Genomic DNA, 14179 nt, shown 5'->3' on the forward strand with positions numbered 1-14179 from the left:
GCGAGAGCGGGAAATATTGATAGAAAGACAAAGAGTGCACAAAGCAATGCGACAGAAGGAGACAGGAAGATGGGGGAAAAATAGGCAAAAATTGAAAGAAAGCACGAGGCATCATTTTTTACAACTTGTAGATGGGTGTGATCTGAACCAAAGGTGCGATAACGTTCTGATGGCCCTGCCTACATTCTACTGCCAAACCTGAGTGTAGACATGTCTATCCTGTTAGCCTGGGAGTCACATTGCACAGGTATTATAGAGGGAGAAGGAGGCCAAGAAATGTAAGAAAGAGAGATTGGATGTGCAGGGGAGAGAATATCGTGAGCTTTACATTGCGGAGGAGTGTGGACGTTGAGTGACAGGAAGAGACACTAATAGAGACTGTGGATTCACACTGCAAACATGGTTGTCGGTTCACTCTTAAATAACTGTCGGCAGAGGGGGATAGAGAGGCCTGTGCTTCTAGAAAACACTTGAGAACACGCAAATCCTTCTTTTGAACTGCTATAGATTCCCACAATCATATTATAACATTGTTAGCTTGCAAGTGCATGCTAATTGGTTATGAATAACTAAAGATAAACACACACAGTGAGATAAGTAACAACAATGACAACATTATCGCTAATGGAGGAAGTCTTCCTCCAAGCATTGTTACATTTTTCTCTTTCAACTAAAAGTTGTAAAAGCTTAGAAAGCTGAGAATGTTTCTAATTGGGTTCTCATTATTTTCTTTTTACACTTAGCAGCTTCAAGAGCTGTTGATATACCTCTTGGTATAAATAAAGTATCAAATGAAAATAATAAAATACAATCACATGAGTGATGACCGTGGAAATCTGATGTTTCACGGTCATGAGCCAACCAATTATTACCAATTATTAATAAAAACGTATGTTAGTATTTTCTGTTTGTCTTATTGTGATGAAAAAAAGAAACCCAATTAATTAATCCTACTGCAAGTGTTTCCTGTGTGGCTAAAGCATTCCATATAGCTTATTGCCTTGTGTTACAAAGCCCTATCGATGGCCAAAACTGGTTAAAAACACATCAATGACTTGAAATACAGGAACAGGTATTTTGAGTCTATTCACATCCTGCTGCCTTTGGCTCCCTCAAATCAAATCTAAGTTTGCATGTTCGCGTAGGTGTTCCCCTGCTCTCAGGCCTTCTGCCACAGTTAAAAGACATGCAGGTGTCAGGTTAACTGGTGACTCTAAATTGCCTGTAGGTGTGAATGTGGGCATGTATAGCAGTCTTTCTCTATGTGTCTGTCAGTAAAAACGGCAGATTCGTGTCTTCAGTAGGAACAAATGAACTTGAGGCTGAGTACCATAAGTAAGTCATACTGAGGCATGGACTTGTTAATTTTGCTCTTAAATAACAAAAGGAAAAAAACAGAACACCAGCCTAGCACGTAAATATAAGAAAAATTCCCCTGCTTATCCCTTGCTATTGGATGTCTGACTGGAGTTTGACTATGTTGATAGCTATGTAACTACAGAGAAACTGGCAAAAGCAGTACTTTTACATTTTATTTTAGACTACTGTGGATGTTCCTTGTCAGAATGGTATTACTGAGCCAAAAGGTTTCAGATTGTTCAACTTTTCAAGAAGCTGTTTTTGCGCTAAACTTTACACAAATTGTCCACAAAACCTTAAAAGGATATCTGCAAGCTGATTTGAAGTATTTAGACATTTGCGAGAAATTGTATCCAAATTTGTATATGAATTATAGCCAAAAATGTGTATTGTGAGATTGGAGTGACCTTGACCTTTGACCTATGAACACCAAATTCCATTGAGTTCTTTCTTATGTTCAAATAGACGCTTGCGTCATATTTAAATAATTTCCCTCCAGGTGGTCCTAAGATATCACCTTCACCAGAATGGGATGGACGGACAGAAAACCCAAAAACATTTTTAAAAAAGCAAAAAGGACCAAAAGCAACATTTCAAACACTGCACAGCTGCAGCTGTCCGTACCTGCTCGTGGTGCTCGATGCCCATGCTGATGGTGTTGATCAGAATGGCGATCATGATGCCTCGGTTGAAGTACTTGCTCTCCACGATTCCCCACAGCTTCATCCGGATGTCGTGCCACAGCTCTCTGCATCTCTTCTTCGGGCTACAGCCCTTACGTTCCCCTTCACCCTCCTGGCCTTTCTTGCCCTTCTCCTTACTACCAGCATGTACCCCCTCCCTGTCCGTTTCCTCCACAGCTCCCTCCTCCGCCTCATCGTTCACTGCACTGCGAGCCGGTCCCACCCCATCAGTGAGCGCCAGGGCTGCCGCACACTGAGGGCAGCCATCGGAGGCAGAGGCAGTGGTGAGGGCCATGGGTGACACGTGGTCAGGTTTATTATGGTGGGGACATGGTGGACCTGAAATATTGTAAATGTAGGGTGTTGAAGGATCACTGTATAAATCATGCAATTAAACACTAATGAGTATTTCTACAGTTACATACCACGCCTCATCACTGCTCTTCTCTCTTGTCCTCCCCTTCCATTGGCCTTTCTGTCCCTCCAATCTCCTCCACCTCCTCCTCCTCTACCTCTTCCGACGCCCCGGAAGCCACGAGGTTTCCCCCGCAGGGTGTAGAAAAGGGAGACAGCTTGTCTCTTGGCTTTGCGGATAATGTGGCAGACCAGCTGGAAGAGTTCCTCATAGCAGTCGCCCGGCTCACTGGCCAGGGTGGAGGAGGACGAGCACCGCGCTCGCTGCTCCTGCATCAGCTGGTGCTCCCTCTGCTTGGTCTCTGAGAACTGGGTGGCGATGACCACGAGGCACAGGTTGATCATGAAAAAGGAACCAACCTAGAGGGACGAGAACCATAAATGCAATATAGCTTTTTAAGAGCCACTGAAAAAATATATATTTTTTTTTTTTACAAAACATAAAATGTGCTACATCTGAAATCACTGGCATGAAATACTCTGAGCTATTAGCGGTCAGTTTCTGCCAACAAATCACACTGAATAAAGAAGTCTGAGCAAGATGGCTTGAGGCCAGTGGAGTTTAGCTGCTGCTACCTCTAGCCTGTTAGCCCACTTGGCTGGACAAGTCCAAACATAACACATTACACAATATGGTTACAAACAAAGCTGCAGTGTTTGCAGTGAAAACATTGAGCATACTGAGCTGTAACTCCTGTACTTTTCTCTTGAGAGTATAAAGGCATTTTGCTACCACAACAGCCATTATTAACTTACAGGGAAAGGGGAGCTGACATCTTTACCCTTTGATAATTAAATCTCCTAATATTTCTTATTTGATCATGAGCTTAAATTGAATCTCATTCACATGGGAAAAAAGTTTCAACCTTGAACTTTGTGTGATTTAGAAATATACTCTCAGCTCAGGCTACAAAAACGTGTTTCCTTTATCAATGAAACTGTAACCTAGCACCAGCTCTTTTGGCTCTCTCTTGCAAAGTAAGAGTAGCTATTTGGGGTGTCCCTAGTTCAGAGTTTAAAGACTCTTTCATTTTCTTCACACTGTGGATGTTGGATGACTCACAGTTGGAGTACTTCCACACATTGGAGGGACATCAAACTCTCCTGGTTGAATCAATAGAACAAAAAATCCTGGAGCTTTCAAAAAAAAATTGACAATACAAGGCTATGTACATAAAAGCATGAGGTTATAAGTACACTATGACTGCCAATGTGCATTTCAGAAAGAAATATCCAAGCTTCAAATGTTATTACATGTGCTGGTAGTGTAGGGAAGAAGCTAAAACGATACTGTTGACAAACCAAACGATACAATCTGCACTTAAATTAATTTAGTTTGGGATTCTGGGTCAATTTTGGATTAATTTGGCAACTATTGCAGTGTATTTTATTCCAAACTGCAACAATTAAGTTTTGAATAAGCTACAGCTCTAATTTGCGCCTCTGACTGGCTTATTCTCAATAGCAACAGCTCAGGCCCATGGGTATCATAGTACACACAGCCAATCACGACAGCACCAGAAAAAAACAAACATGATTTCTCGGAATAGAAGTTCAAATAACAATTAGTGATGATAACAATGTATAGCATTGTGAAACGACAATTCCCATTTGGAAAAGGAAAAAAAAACTCCCACATTAAGATTTGGCCTCAATATTGATTCTCCAGAAGAAGCGCAAAGCATGGAAAAACAGTGCCATCCTGGAATGTCCACTTCATGAATTATAGTATGGTGAGTCCAGTGCAGGATATATAAGCTGGGCAATTTGCTACTTTTTGTTGAGGTTTGATGAATGAGGAGAACAAGCAGAGAGGTGGTTGTTCAATGTACGTTTAATCCACACGTCGTTGGATTCAGTTCTGACATGCTTGAGAATGAATGAAAAGGTTACAGAGACTGAAACTCCTTATATACTCGTCATGGTACTGTGCCAGTTATTCTGGTACATTGGAGGTTGCTTAACATTTTGCTTATACGGTAAAGCTGTCAATACAGATGTAATATATGTGGTGATGTGTGGTCAGCTTATATGGTCACCCTGTCAATATCTTACTCAAGTGGTCAGTGGCGACACAAGTCTTGTTCCTCAAATACACAAATACCTATAAGTATAAGTTTACACTTAGCTTATGGATACATGCTGGGCAGAATTGCAAAGAATGCATCCCAACAGTTACTTTTAATTCATGTAGCAAAGGGAAGGAGGAAATAATAACATTTTAATAGTGTTGTTTGTATTTTGTCAGCAATATATTTGGTCCTCCAGACCTGAAGGGAAATCGGTACACTCTTTAATATTCTTATGTTTGCTCATCTGGAGGAAGACTGGTGCTTATGTGAGAATCATGTTGTTTGATTTTTCAAGCGCATTCAACACCATCCAACCCAACATACTCAAAAACGAGCTCACAGAGATGGGAGTGGATCTTTCCTTCATCTCCTGGATCACAGATTACCTAACAGGAAGACCACAGTATGTCAGGTTGGGGAACTGTGTTTCTGGGACATTAATGAGCAGCACAGGGGCTCCACAAGGCACTGTTCTGGCTCCATTCCTGTTCACACTGCACACAGCAGACTTCAAATACAACTCTGAGTCCTGCCGCGTGTATCAGGAATGGACAGGGATCTGAATATAGGGATCTGATAAAAGCCTTCAGTGACTGGAGTCACAAGAACTATCTCCTCCTGAACACCTCAAAGACTAAGGAAATGATCATAGATTTCTGCAGGTTCAAGCACCCCCTTCAGCCAGTGAATACCTGAGGGGTGGGCATGGAGGTGGTGCCAAGTTATAAGTATCTAGGTGTATACCTGGATAATAAGTTGAACTGGTCCCTAAACACTGACGCTCTCTACAAAATGGGGCAGAGCCACCTCTTTTTCTTAAGGAAGCTCAGATCTCTGTTTATCTGTAGTAAGATGCTGCAGATTTTTTATCAGTCTGTGGTGGTAGTGTGTTGTTTTATGCTGCAGTCTGCTGAGGAGGCAGCATCAGACACAGAGATGCAAGGAGGTTGGACAGACTGGTCTAAAGAGCTGGTTCTGTGGATGGAGCCAGGTTGGACACACTGGAGGAGGTGGTGGAGAGATGACCTGTCAACATGTTCGAGGTCATCCTGAAATACCCGGATCAAACAGCAGTAGACGGCTCCTATCTCCGTTGCAGAACGGAGAGATACAAATGATCCTTCTCTCCTACAGCCATCAGGCTGTCTCATTCTAACAGAGATTCTACCAGACTAACTGAATTTCCCCTTGGGGAAAAATAAAGTAATTTTCATTTGATTTGATTGATTTGATATTCAAATTGCTTTTTAATCTTTGATGTTGGCATCCATACAGCCTTATGATTTTCAATCGGGAATCAATGAAACTTTGGTTAATAGCCATCATTATAATTAAGTTTGGTACATTAAAACCTGTTCCCAAGCCCAGCTATTATTTGTTGCAGTAATAAGTTATGAACTCTTCATTTACTTTACCCATGTGCATAAAATATTGTATTTTGACAACCTTACCTAAAAAAATCAAGCTCTGTCACAAATGCATGTAAAGATAGTGTTATTACTAATCAAATTAGGTCTCCAGGTTAGAATACTGGTGTGGGAAAAAGGCTTTGAGTGCAAAATTACATAATGTATTTAGGGACAGGCAGACCTGAATGTCACCTCCTCCCCATGCGGACTATGTCACTCTTTATACTAACCCTATTAACCTGTCAGAACTGTTTATTTTTGAAGCGTGACAGAGAATTTAAAATTCTACACAAAAACTCAAACTATTCACCATGGGGCCAACTCCATGTAGCACTTTTGTAAGAAAAAAATCTGAAAGACGGATACTTGGCCTTGAGCCTGGTGTCCATTAATTAATGGTGGAATGTTGGGAGACTTGAGTATACAAGAGGAATATTCAAACACAATATAAGTAAAGAGAAGAATGAAGAATCAATTTACTTAATAATTAAAATAAAATAATTACTTCACTCTCTTCCTTTTTCTCTTTCTGTTTGTGAACTCACAAACTGAATTATTGAAAAGCTGATTCAATGCTTTATTGTAAATCAAACTAACCAGGTTTAAGGCCAATCATTTATCTTGCAGATATTGCTAAAACTTTTAATAATTATATAAATATAATACTTTTTTAGAGTTATGTCAGAAAACGAGTTAATGTTAATGGGTGTTTGACATTTTAGGCTGATCCTCTTTACAAGAGACTGCAGGTGAAACAGTCATAGGCAGAGAGAGAAAACGAGAGGAGGAAAAGGGCAAGGTCACCCAGAGAAGCATAGCTGATGTGGAAAAAGAGGAGGATAGAGAAAGCGAGAAGGCAGAGAGGGGGATGAAGTCTAACGCTCTCTGGGCTCTGATCAATAGTGATTGTGAAGCCTGATAACCCCCTTCTGCTCTCCATCTGAACCGCTGTGACAAAGACTATGGAAGAGCTGGATAAAAAGTGAGTGTAAGCCGACCTATGTGTGTGCTTTGTGTGTGAAGCAGCTCTTCATTGATCCAAAGCAGAGATTTGTGGTCGCACTGGCTGGATTTCATGCCAGCTCTCTGGACTCTCAGGCTGAAAGGGAGGCAGTGGGTCCCAGCACCAGTTCAGCACCCTCACCGATCCCATCAAATATTTATACTCACACTCAGCTGGAGCTGCTGAAATACAATTAGATTAGTGTGTGTGTGAGAGAGTGTGTATGTGTGTGTGTCGCTGCTTTAGTGTTTGCAGTACAGTGACATAATGACTATGTGTGAGAGGGAAGTTTGGATGACAGTGAATAGATGCACTATGAAAGAAAGAAAGAAAGAAAGAAAGAAAGAAAGAAAGAAAGAAAAGAAAGAAAGAAAGAAAGAAAGAAAGAAAGAGATAAAGAAAGAAAGAGAGAAAGAGAGAAAGAAAGAGAGAAAGAAAGAAAGAAAGAAAGAAAGAAAGAAAGAAAGAAAGAAAGAAAGAAAGAAAGAAAGGGAGACAAGCCTCCATTTTTTGATAAGAATGACCATGACTCCCAAAAATTACAGCTCCACTCATCAAAGTTTTGTAAAAGGTGATAAATCCAGAGTTTCACCAGGTCTTGAGGCCTATTTTAGCTCAGTGTTTTGGTTTTACACATTTACCATTGTCAGTATTTGCTTTCTATTCAACAGTGGGGCAGGAACAAGACTAGCACCATGCTTGCTGATTTTGCAACTGCACTAAACTTAAGTGCAATTAGTGTGTGTCCAACTGCCTTTTGCAAATTAAAGGACAGACAACCTGGGCTCAAAGTATGGCACAAGTGGCAAAAGGGTTGTATGTTTTGGGCGTAACCTGAATGAAACCAATCAGAGTGTTATCTCCCATACCCAGCTGGCATGTTGCTATTTACATGGTGTATTTGGTAAACTGGAGAAGCAATTGGGTTTTTGCAATGTGCAAATATGGTCTGATGTGAATTTTGTGGATTAAATATTTGTAAAACGCATGCCACAGCACTTCTGCCACATCACAGGGTCTCTGGCTTTTTTATTTATTTATTTTTTTAATCCTTTTTATAATTAGACTGTTATGCTTTTAACCTGTAGCACTTTGAGATTTCCTGTAATGTAAAGTGCATTACAAATAAAATGTATTATTATTTTATTATTATTGTCTCACAAATTAGTCATCTGTTGCTGCTTGGGCGGCCGTGGCTCAGTTGGTAGAGCGGGTTGCCCATCGATCGGAGGGTTGGTGGTTCTACCCCTGACTATGGCAGCCTGCATGTCGAAGTATCCTTGAGCAAGATACTGAACCCCAAATTGCCCCCTATGCTGCGTTCATCGGTGTGAGAATGAATTCCCAATGGTGGCAGGTGGCACCGTTTAGGATAGCTTCTGCCATCAGTATGAATGTGTGTGTGAATGGGTGAATGAGCGCAGTCTGTAGTGTAAAGCGCTTTGAGTGGTCGCAAAGCGACTAGAAAAGCGCTATATAAGTGGGTCCATTTACCATTTGTGTTCCACAGATCTTCATACCTAAATGACATATGAATATATTGTTTGCCAATGACTCCAACAGGTGCATGATGTGAGATGGTTGCAGTTTTAAACATGTGGTTAACATTTTGCATTGAAACAAAACTGCCTGGTTAGTTTAAAGTTAGAGAAAACATTTTGATTTGTGTTTAAAAAAAGCATTTTTGTTACATAATTTAAGTTTAGCACCAAAGTTAAGTAAGTTAAGTATGCAACGTAAGTCAACTTATGTGCATAACATTAAATAACTGATATCTACCCTGACCTCCACCTCGTGTGGACTATGTCACTCTTTGTACTAACTTTTCTCCTTTGCTTCTGCCCTACTAAATTTGGGTATACAAATTTGTAAAGGTCATAGATTTACTAAACCCGAGACAGGGTTCTGTAGGTCTGTACCTATATGCATGTATGGGCATGTTAATACCAGTGTTAATACCAGGTGAGGGCACTTAAACCGCGTCAAATCAGAAGGCTAATCACACTGTGTAACAAAACAGGTCGAGGCTGGCATTTCAGAATCTTAAACCTTAACTCCACAGGGCCAAGCTATTTTCCATGGAAAGCCTTTAATTCCACTGAGTCCTCTTGTCTAAGCTGCTCTACATGATGGTAATCAGTGTAAAGCATCTCTCAAACTCTCTCCATCTTTATCTCACTTTTTTTAATCTGTCCCTCCATCTGTCATACTCTCTCTCATCACTGTTCTCATCTCATCTTCTCTCTCATATCACTCAAACTTCATCCAACTCTGCTGCTCTCTCAATTCAATTTAACACAGTTAATCTGCATGAATGTTACGTGTGTGAAATTGTCAAAACATCTAAATGCAACCCAAGCCCCCCCCTTTCTCTTTTTGTCTCCATCTCAGCTGCTGTCTCTCGCTCTCCTCCGTCTCCTTATGCTCAGTGTCGTGCAGTATTAAAGGAAACATAATTAAAAGTCTTGTCATCTGTCTGCTAGTGAGATGAGGACAAGCTGGGATATGAACAGAACTTTTAACATGTGAATAGTAACGCTTAAATCGCTTTCCTCTACTAAGTCTGTTTGTGAGACAAGCCTTGAAACATGCTGCAACAAAGCAGACAAGATCCTCCCTGTCAGATCTTTTCTCTGAGATATGCAACAACAACAGGGAGTGAAATCCTGCTATGATGCTTAGTCTATGGCACTTTTAAGCATTATACTAAATTAGAAGACAGTGATCTTGAGATACATTGAACAGTGAGGATCTGCTTCTTCATTTAGATAATGTTTCAGGCTTTAGAATATATTCAGTGGAGAGATATGAAGGAACATTTTTGTTTGAATTATAAAAAGTTGATTTTAATCCTGAATCTGAAAAATGGTGTGAGTGCTGCACATATCTTACACCAGCAGTCTTCAAACTGCAAATCTAAAATACCAGTGGTAGTGACAGGTAAGCTAATGGATCAATGATGTATTTATTTTGTTGTTTTCAGCAAAAATTGAGTTTTGAGACTTTGCTGATCCACTCATTTTTTATCTAGCACCATCACGCCACAAAATTGTTAACCCTTTTCTCAACATTAAATGCTAATGATTTGCATTTAACAATAATATTAGTGAATCGTATGCTAATAACCTAACAGGCCATATATTGCACTCTAAATGTATGCCTTTAACCACCCAGTTGTTATAATCATGCATGCTAACATGCTTAAAAGGTGCATGGTACATGACAATCAGAACAAAAATCAGTCTGGGATTGCCTCCATATGGCTCTCATCTGAGGCTCCCACCTAACTGTGCTAACAGTGCTAACAACGGTAACAGAGCTAACAGTCTCAGTAGAGGTTAACTCACACTTGCCTTGCTAATTTTAATTTTTATTTCTTTATTTATTGTTGTTGTTTGTACTTACAAACATACAATCATAAAGAAAAAGCAGTAAAAGAAACAGTTAAAATGTGCAGGAAAGATCAAAAAGCAGAAAGGGCTGATAAGTGACCCTCCGCTCTCAAACCTATAAATAACTATACTTAACATCCCCCTCCTCACCCAATACCCCTATCCCCCCTATACACATGCACCAACACACATGTGGATATCTTCCTCTCATACACAGATATATACAATACAGGATTAAACAATAATTACATAGCTAAATGAAATAAAATATAAAAACAAAAATACTAACAAAACACTATAATACAAAGGTGATTAGAACATCTGCAGGGATTTTTTGGGCTCATTCTTCAATGTAAATGCTAATAACATAGTTAACCCAAAACACAGTTGTGGGATGGCGTCATCTTGGAAGCCAGGTCCTTTTTTAGCAGTAACTGCCAGATGATCATCACTTTTGCATACACAGAGTCAGCAGTTATATATGGACCATTGCACAGAGAATATTGCACTTTAAGAATATTGCACATTAATATCTACATATCTTTATGTAGCAACTACTTCTTTGCTGCTGCATTACTGTATTTAAGATGATTTCTGCCATATTTACTTTTATCTTATCTTCTCTTATCTTCAAATTATCTCAACAGAATATATTTATTTCATTGCTCAGCAGAAAAAATGCTGGTCTGAAGGGGTTTAGACATGTTAAGATAAGATAAGATAAAATAAGGTGAAAGTAAATATGGCAGAAACCATATTAAAAAACAGTTATTGTGCAGCAAAGAAGTAGTTGCTATACAAAGATATGTAGATATTACTGTGCAATATTCTAAATATTTTAAACTTTGTCTTCTATCTATTTTAATTCCTTATGTAAACTAAATGTGCTACAGTATGTACAAACTTGCCTTGCCTTACCAGCAAAGCATTTTAATTTTAAAGGTTGGGGGACGGAAGCACATAATGTATGACATACTGTTAAACCTGATGCTGTGATCAGTGTGTCTGCTCCAACCATGTGAGCCCGGAGGACATGCTGAGGGATTCGCTCTAATTAATAACATTTCATTTAAGATCAAAGAGGGACACCAACATGTGGTCGCTTCCTCTCTAGCATCCTCCAATCCTCTCTCTGATTTCACGCCGGCACTCCAGCCCATCATCACCACCTCCTGATTCCTTCTCTTCATTGATCCATCCGCCTCTTTCCCACCCCTCCTCCACTTCTTCCCTCTTACTCTCACTCACCATCTCCTACAGCCCATTCCTTCTCTCCTGCATTTCCTTCCATCCCTCTTCCCTCAATTTTTGCTTCAATTTCATCATCCTTTTTTCCATCTCTTACCCTCCACCAACCCTTACTCCAGTCCTCAGTAATTTACTTTCTTCCTTTCCTCCTCCCTCCACTCTTCTTCACACTGATGTTTTGACATCAAAAGACAACCATAATGTGTTTTTCTCATATAACTAGTACCTATTTGTAACTAGTTACATCTAGTGGAGCTAGATAATTAATGATGACTTCTGGAGTATTCATGGAATTAAAATCAGACTATATGCCTATAAGCATAACACATAAGCATAAAAGGATACAATGTAGTTTAAAGGAGACATTATGTTCAATGTGTTATGTTCATTTTTGTATTTTTGTTTTTGTTTACATGCCTTAATATTCAAAAGACACATTATTTTTCTCATACTGTCTGCCTGAATATACCTGTATTCACCCTCTGTCTGAAACGCTCTGTTTTAGCGTCTGTCTCTTTTAGACCCCTCCTGAAAAAAGGCCAGTCTGCTCTGATTGGTCAGTGTTACCAAGTCTTCCACATCTGCGCTCTCAGTGTCTCTGCACCTTCATTGCAGCCGGGGAATGACTGTAACGTGACTGTAGCAGCATTTTCTACCAATATATGGTAAAGTTCTGACATCACAACTGCACAGAAGTCCTAACAGCTTGTTAAAAGGCACAATATGTGAATTCAGGCTGTGTGTATTTGTCTGTGGATAAAGTGTTTTGATACAGTATTTACACACCTGAAATCAGGTCTACATGCTGCTTTCAGATCAAAAACATATTAAAATGTACTCTTTACAATATGGGACCTTTAAGGCAGGATCAAGCTGCCCAAGTGTTACTGTGTATTGATAACTCTGTGTGTGTGTGTGTGTGTGTGTGTGTGTGTGTGTGTGTGTGTTTGCCTGTTTGCAAGCGTATGTGTGTGTTTCTGCGTGACTGAGAATAATAAGTAGAGTGATAGGTGCATGAGTGATGCTCAGTATACTGCTGAGTGAGAAAGGGGAACGAAATGGGAGCAGGAGGGGTGTGGAAGAAGGGAGCCAGGAGGTAGTGGAGATAAAAGGAAGAGGATAAGAAAGGAGGAAGAGACGGGTGAAGGTGGAAGGGCATGTTGGAAGGATTGATAGATAGCAGGAAGAGATAAGAACGGAGCAGAGATTGACAGATTTAAGGAGATAGACAGATGAAGGGAGGGAAAGAAGAAGAAATGAATGGGTAAGGAATGAAGGGAGTGTTGGTGAGAGGAGAAGTGAGGCAGAGCTTGTGCCTGAATCGAAGGCAGGCAATTAAAAGTGTAATAAAAAAGACAAGACAGCCCCTGGGTTGGGGAAGTAACGGGGACTGGCAGTCACACTGCATTATGATAACACTTTCATGCACACACATACTCTGACAGGCTAAAAAAGAAATATACTGAGGGGAACACGCATCAACACTCACACACAAAAGCATACACACCCATCGCAGCACACACGCAGGCACAGAAGCTAAAGGATTAGAATTAAAAAGTGTTTTATCCGCACAAAGGGGGGATTCTTTAGGGATTTCTGCTCAGTATGACACTGACAGCCTCCTGTGTTTGTGTGTGTGTGTGTGTGTGTGTGTGGGCGCATGGATATTCAGGTGAGAGAGAGTGAGGGAGAGGAAGCGAGAGAGGAAGGGAAAGAAGGAGTGACAGCTTTTCATTGCAGTCATCTGTAGCTTGGCAGCGGAAACAGAAAGTCTGTAAGTATGTATATTGAAACGACAACTTCACTGTGTGTGTGTATTGGGATGTGTGTACTTGTGTGTATTAGATATCAATTTTTTTTTTTTTACTTCAAGTGGGATTATAATGTAGTAAAAATTATTTTATCATGTAACCGTTTAATTATTTCAAGCTTTCAAGTAAAAAAAAACAACAACATCGGTAAAGTTGGCTAAAGCCGAACTAAATTGTTGTTGTTTTTTTTGCTGTAATACCACGGGACACAGTTTTGATTAGTTAATATGTGATATTGCATTTTCCTATAATCTGATAATCAATCGTTTTATAACATTATTATGACATGGCTCATCCAGTGCTATGCGCACTTACTGTCGTATATGTGTGCGAGTGCGACTTACAATAATCAGCAGAATGAAGTAGATGAAGTTGTAGAAGGAATGAGCATCCATCACATAGTACATGATCTCCACCCAGCCCTCCAGAGTGATCACCTGCAATAAAGGGGGGAAGTGACAGTGAATAAACAGTAACTGTATTCGCAGGAAGTCTGCTTGCTTATTGGCTTTTTGGTGGTAAAGTTTGAAGGAACAATATCACTTCATAGACTAAAAAAAAGTTGATGTAGCCACCCTGACACCAATCTGCTGTTTTCTGGTGTTGGGTTTTTGGAGCAGAGGTGGCCATATTTGGACAAAATGGTGGATCTGACTAAAAACCAGAGAACACTATGACACCTTTTCGACCAACTCGAACCTAGTTCTTCTGCTAGGGTGGCGCTGGTGCTGGTTTCTAGTTGTTTCAACTTGCACACCTTCTCAGAATCTGTTTGCTTTTCCACAGGC

At 40.1% G+C, this 14179-nt stretch overlaps 1 protein-coding gene across 1 annotated transcript in view; it reads right to left on the reverse strand.

Annotated features, from left to right (window-relative positions):
• Nucleotides 1-14179, reverse strand: part of LOC131971205 (voltage-dependent T-type calcium channel subunit alpha-1I-like) — a 239409-nt gene that overhangs the window by 115725 nt on the left and 109505 nt on the right. Inside the window, exons 7-9 of the mRNA XM_059332527.1 lie at nucleotides 13736-13828; nucleotides 2468-2816; nucleotides 1984-2381 (exon numbers count right to left, since the gene is read on the reverse strand). Coding sequence (XP_059188510.1) covers nucleotides 1984-2381; nucleotides 2468-2816; nucleotides 13736-13828 — 840 coding nt within the window. The remainder of the gene's footprint in view (nucleotides 1-1983; nucleotides 2382-2467; nucleotides 2817-13735; nucleotides 13829-14179) is intronic.

The sequence above is a fragment of the Centropristis striata genome, chromosome 1 (assembly GCF_030273125.1).
Source record: "Centropristis striata isolate RG_2023a ecotype Rhode Island chromosome 1, C.striata_1.0, whole genome shotgun sequence".
In the NCBI taxonomy this organism is placed as follows: domain Eukaryota; kingdom Metazoa; phylum Chordata; class Actinopteri; order Perciformes; family Serranidae; genus Centropristis; species Centropristis striata.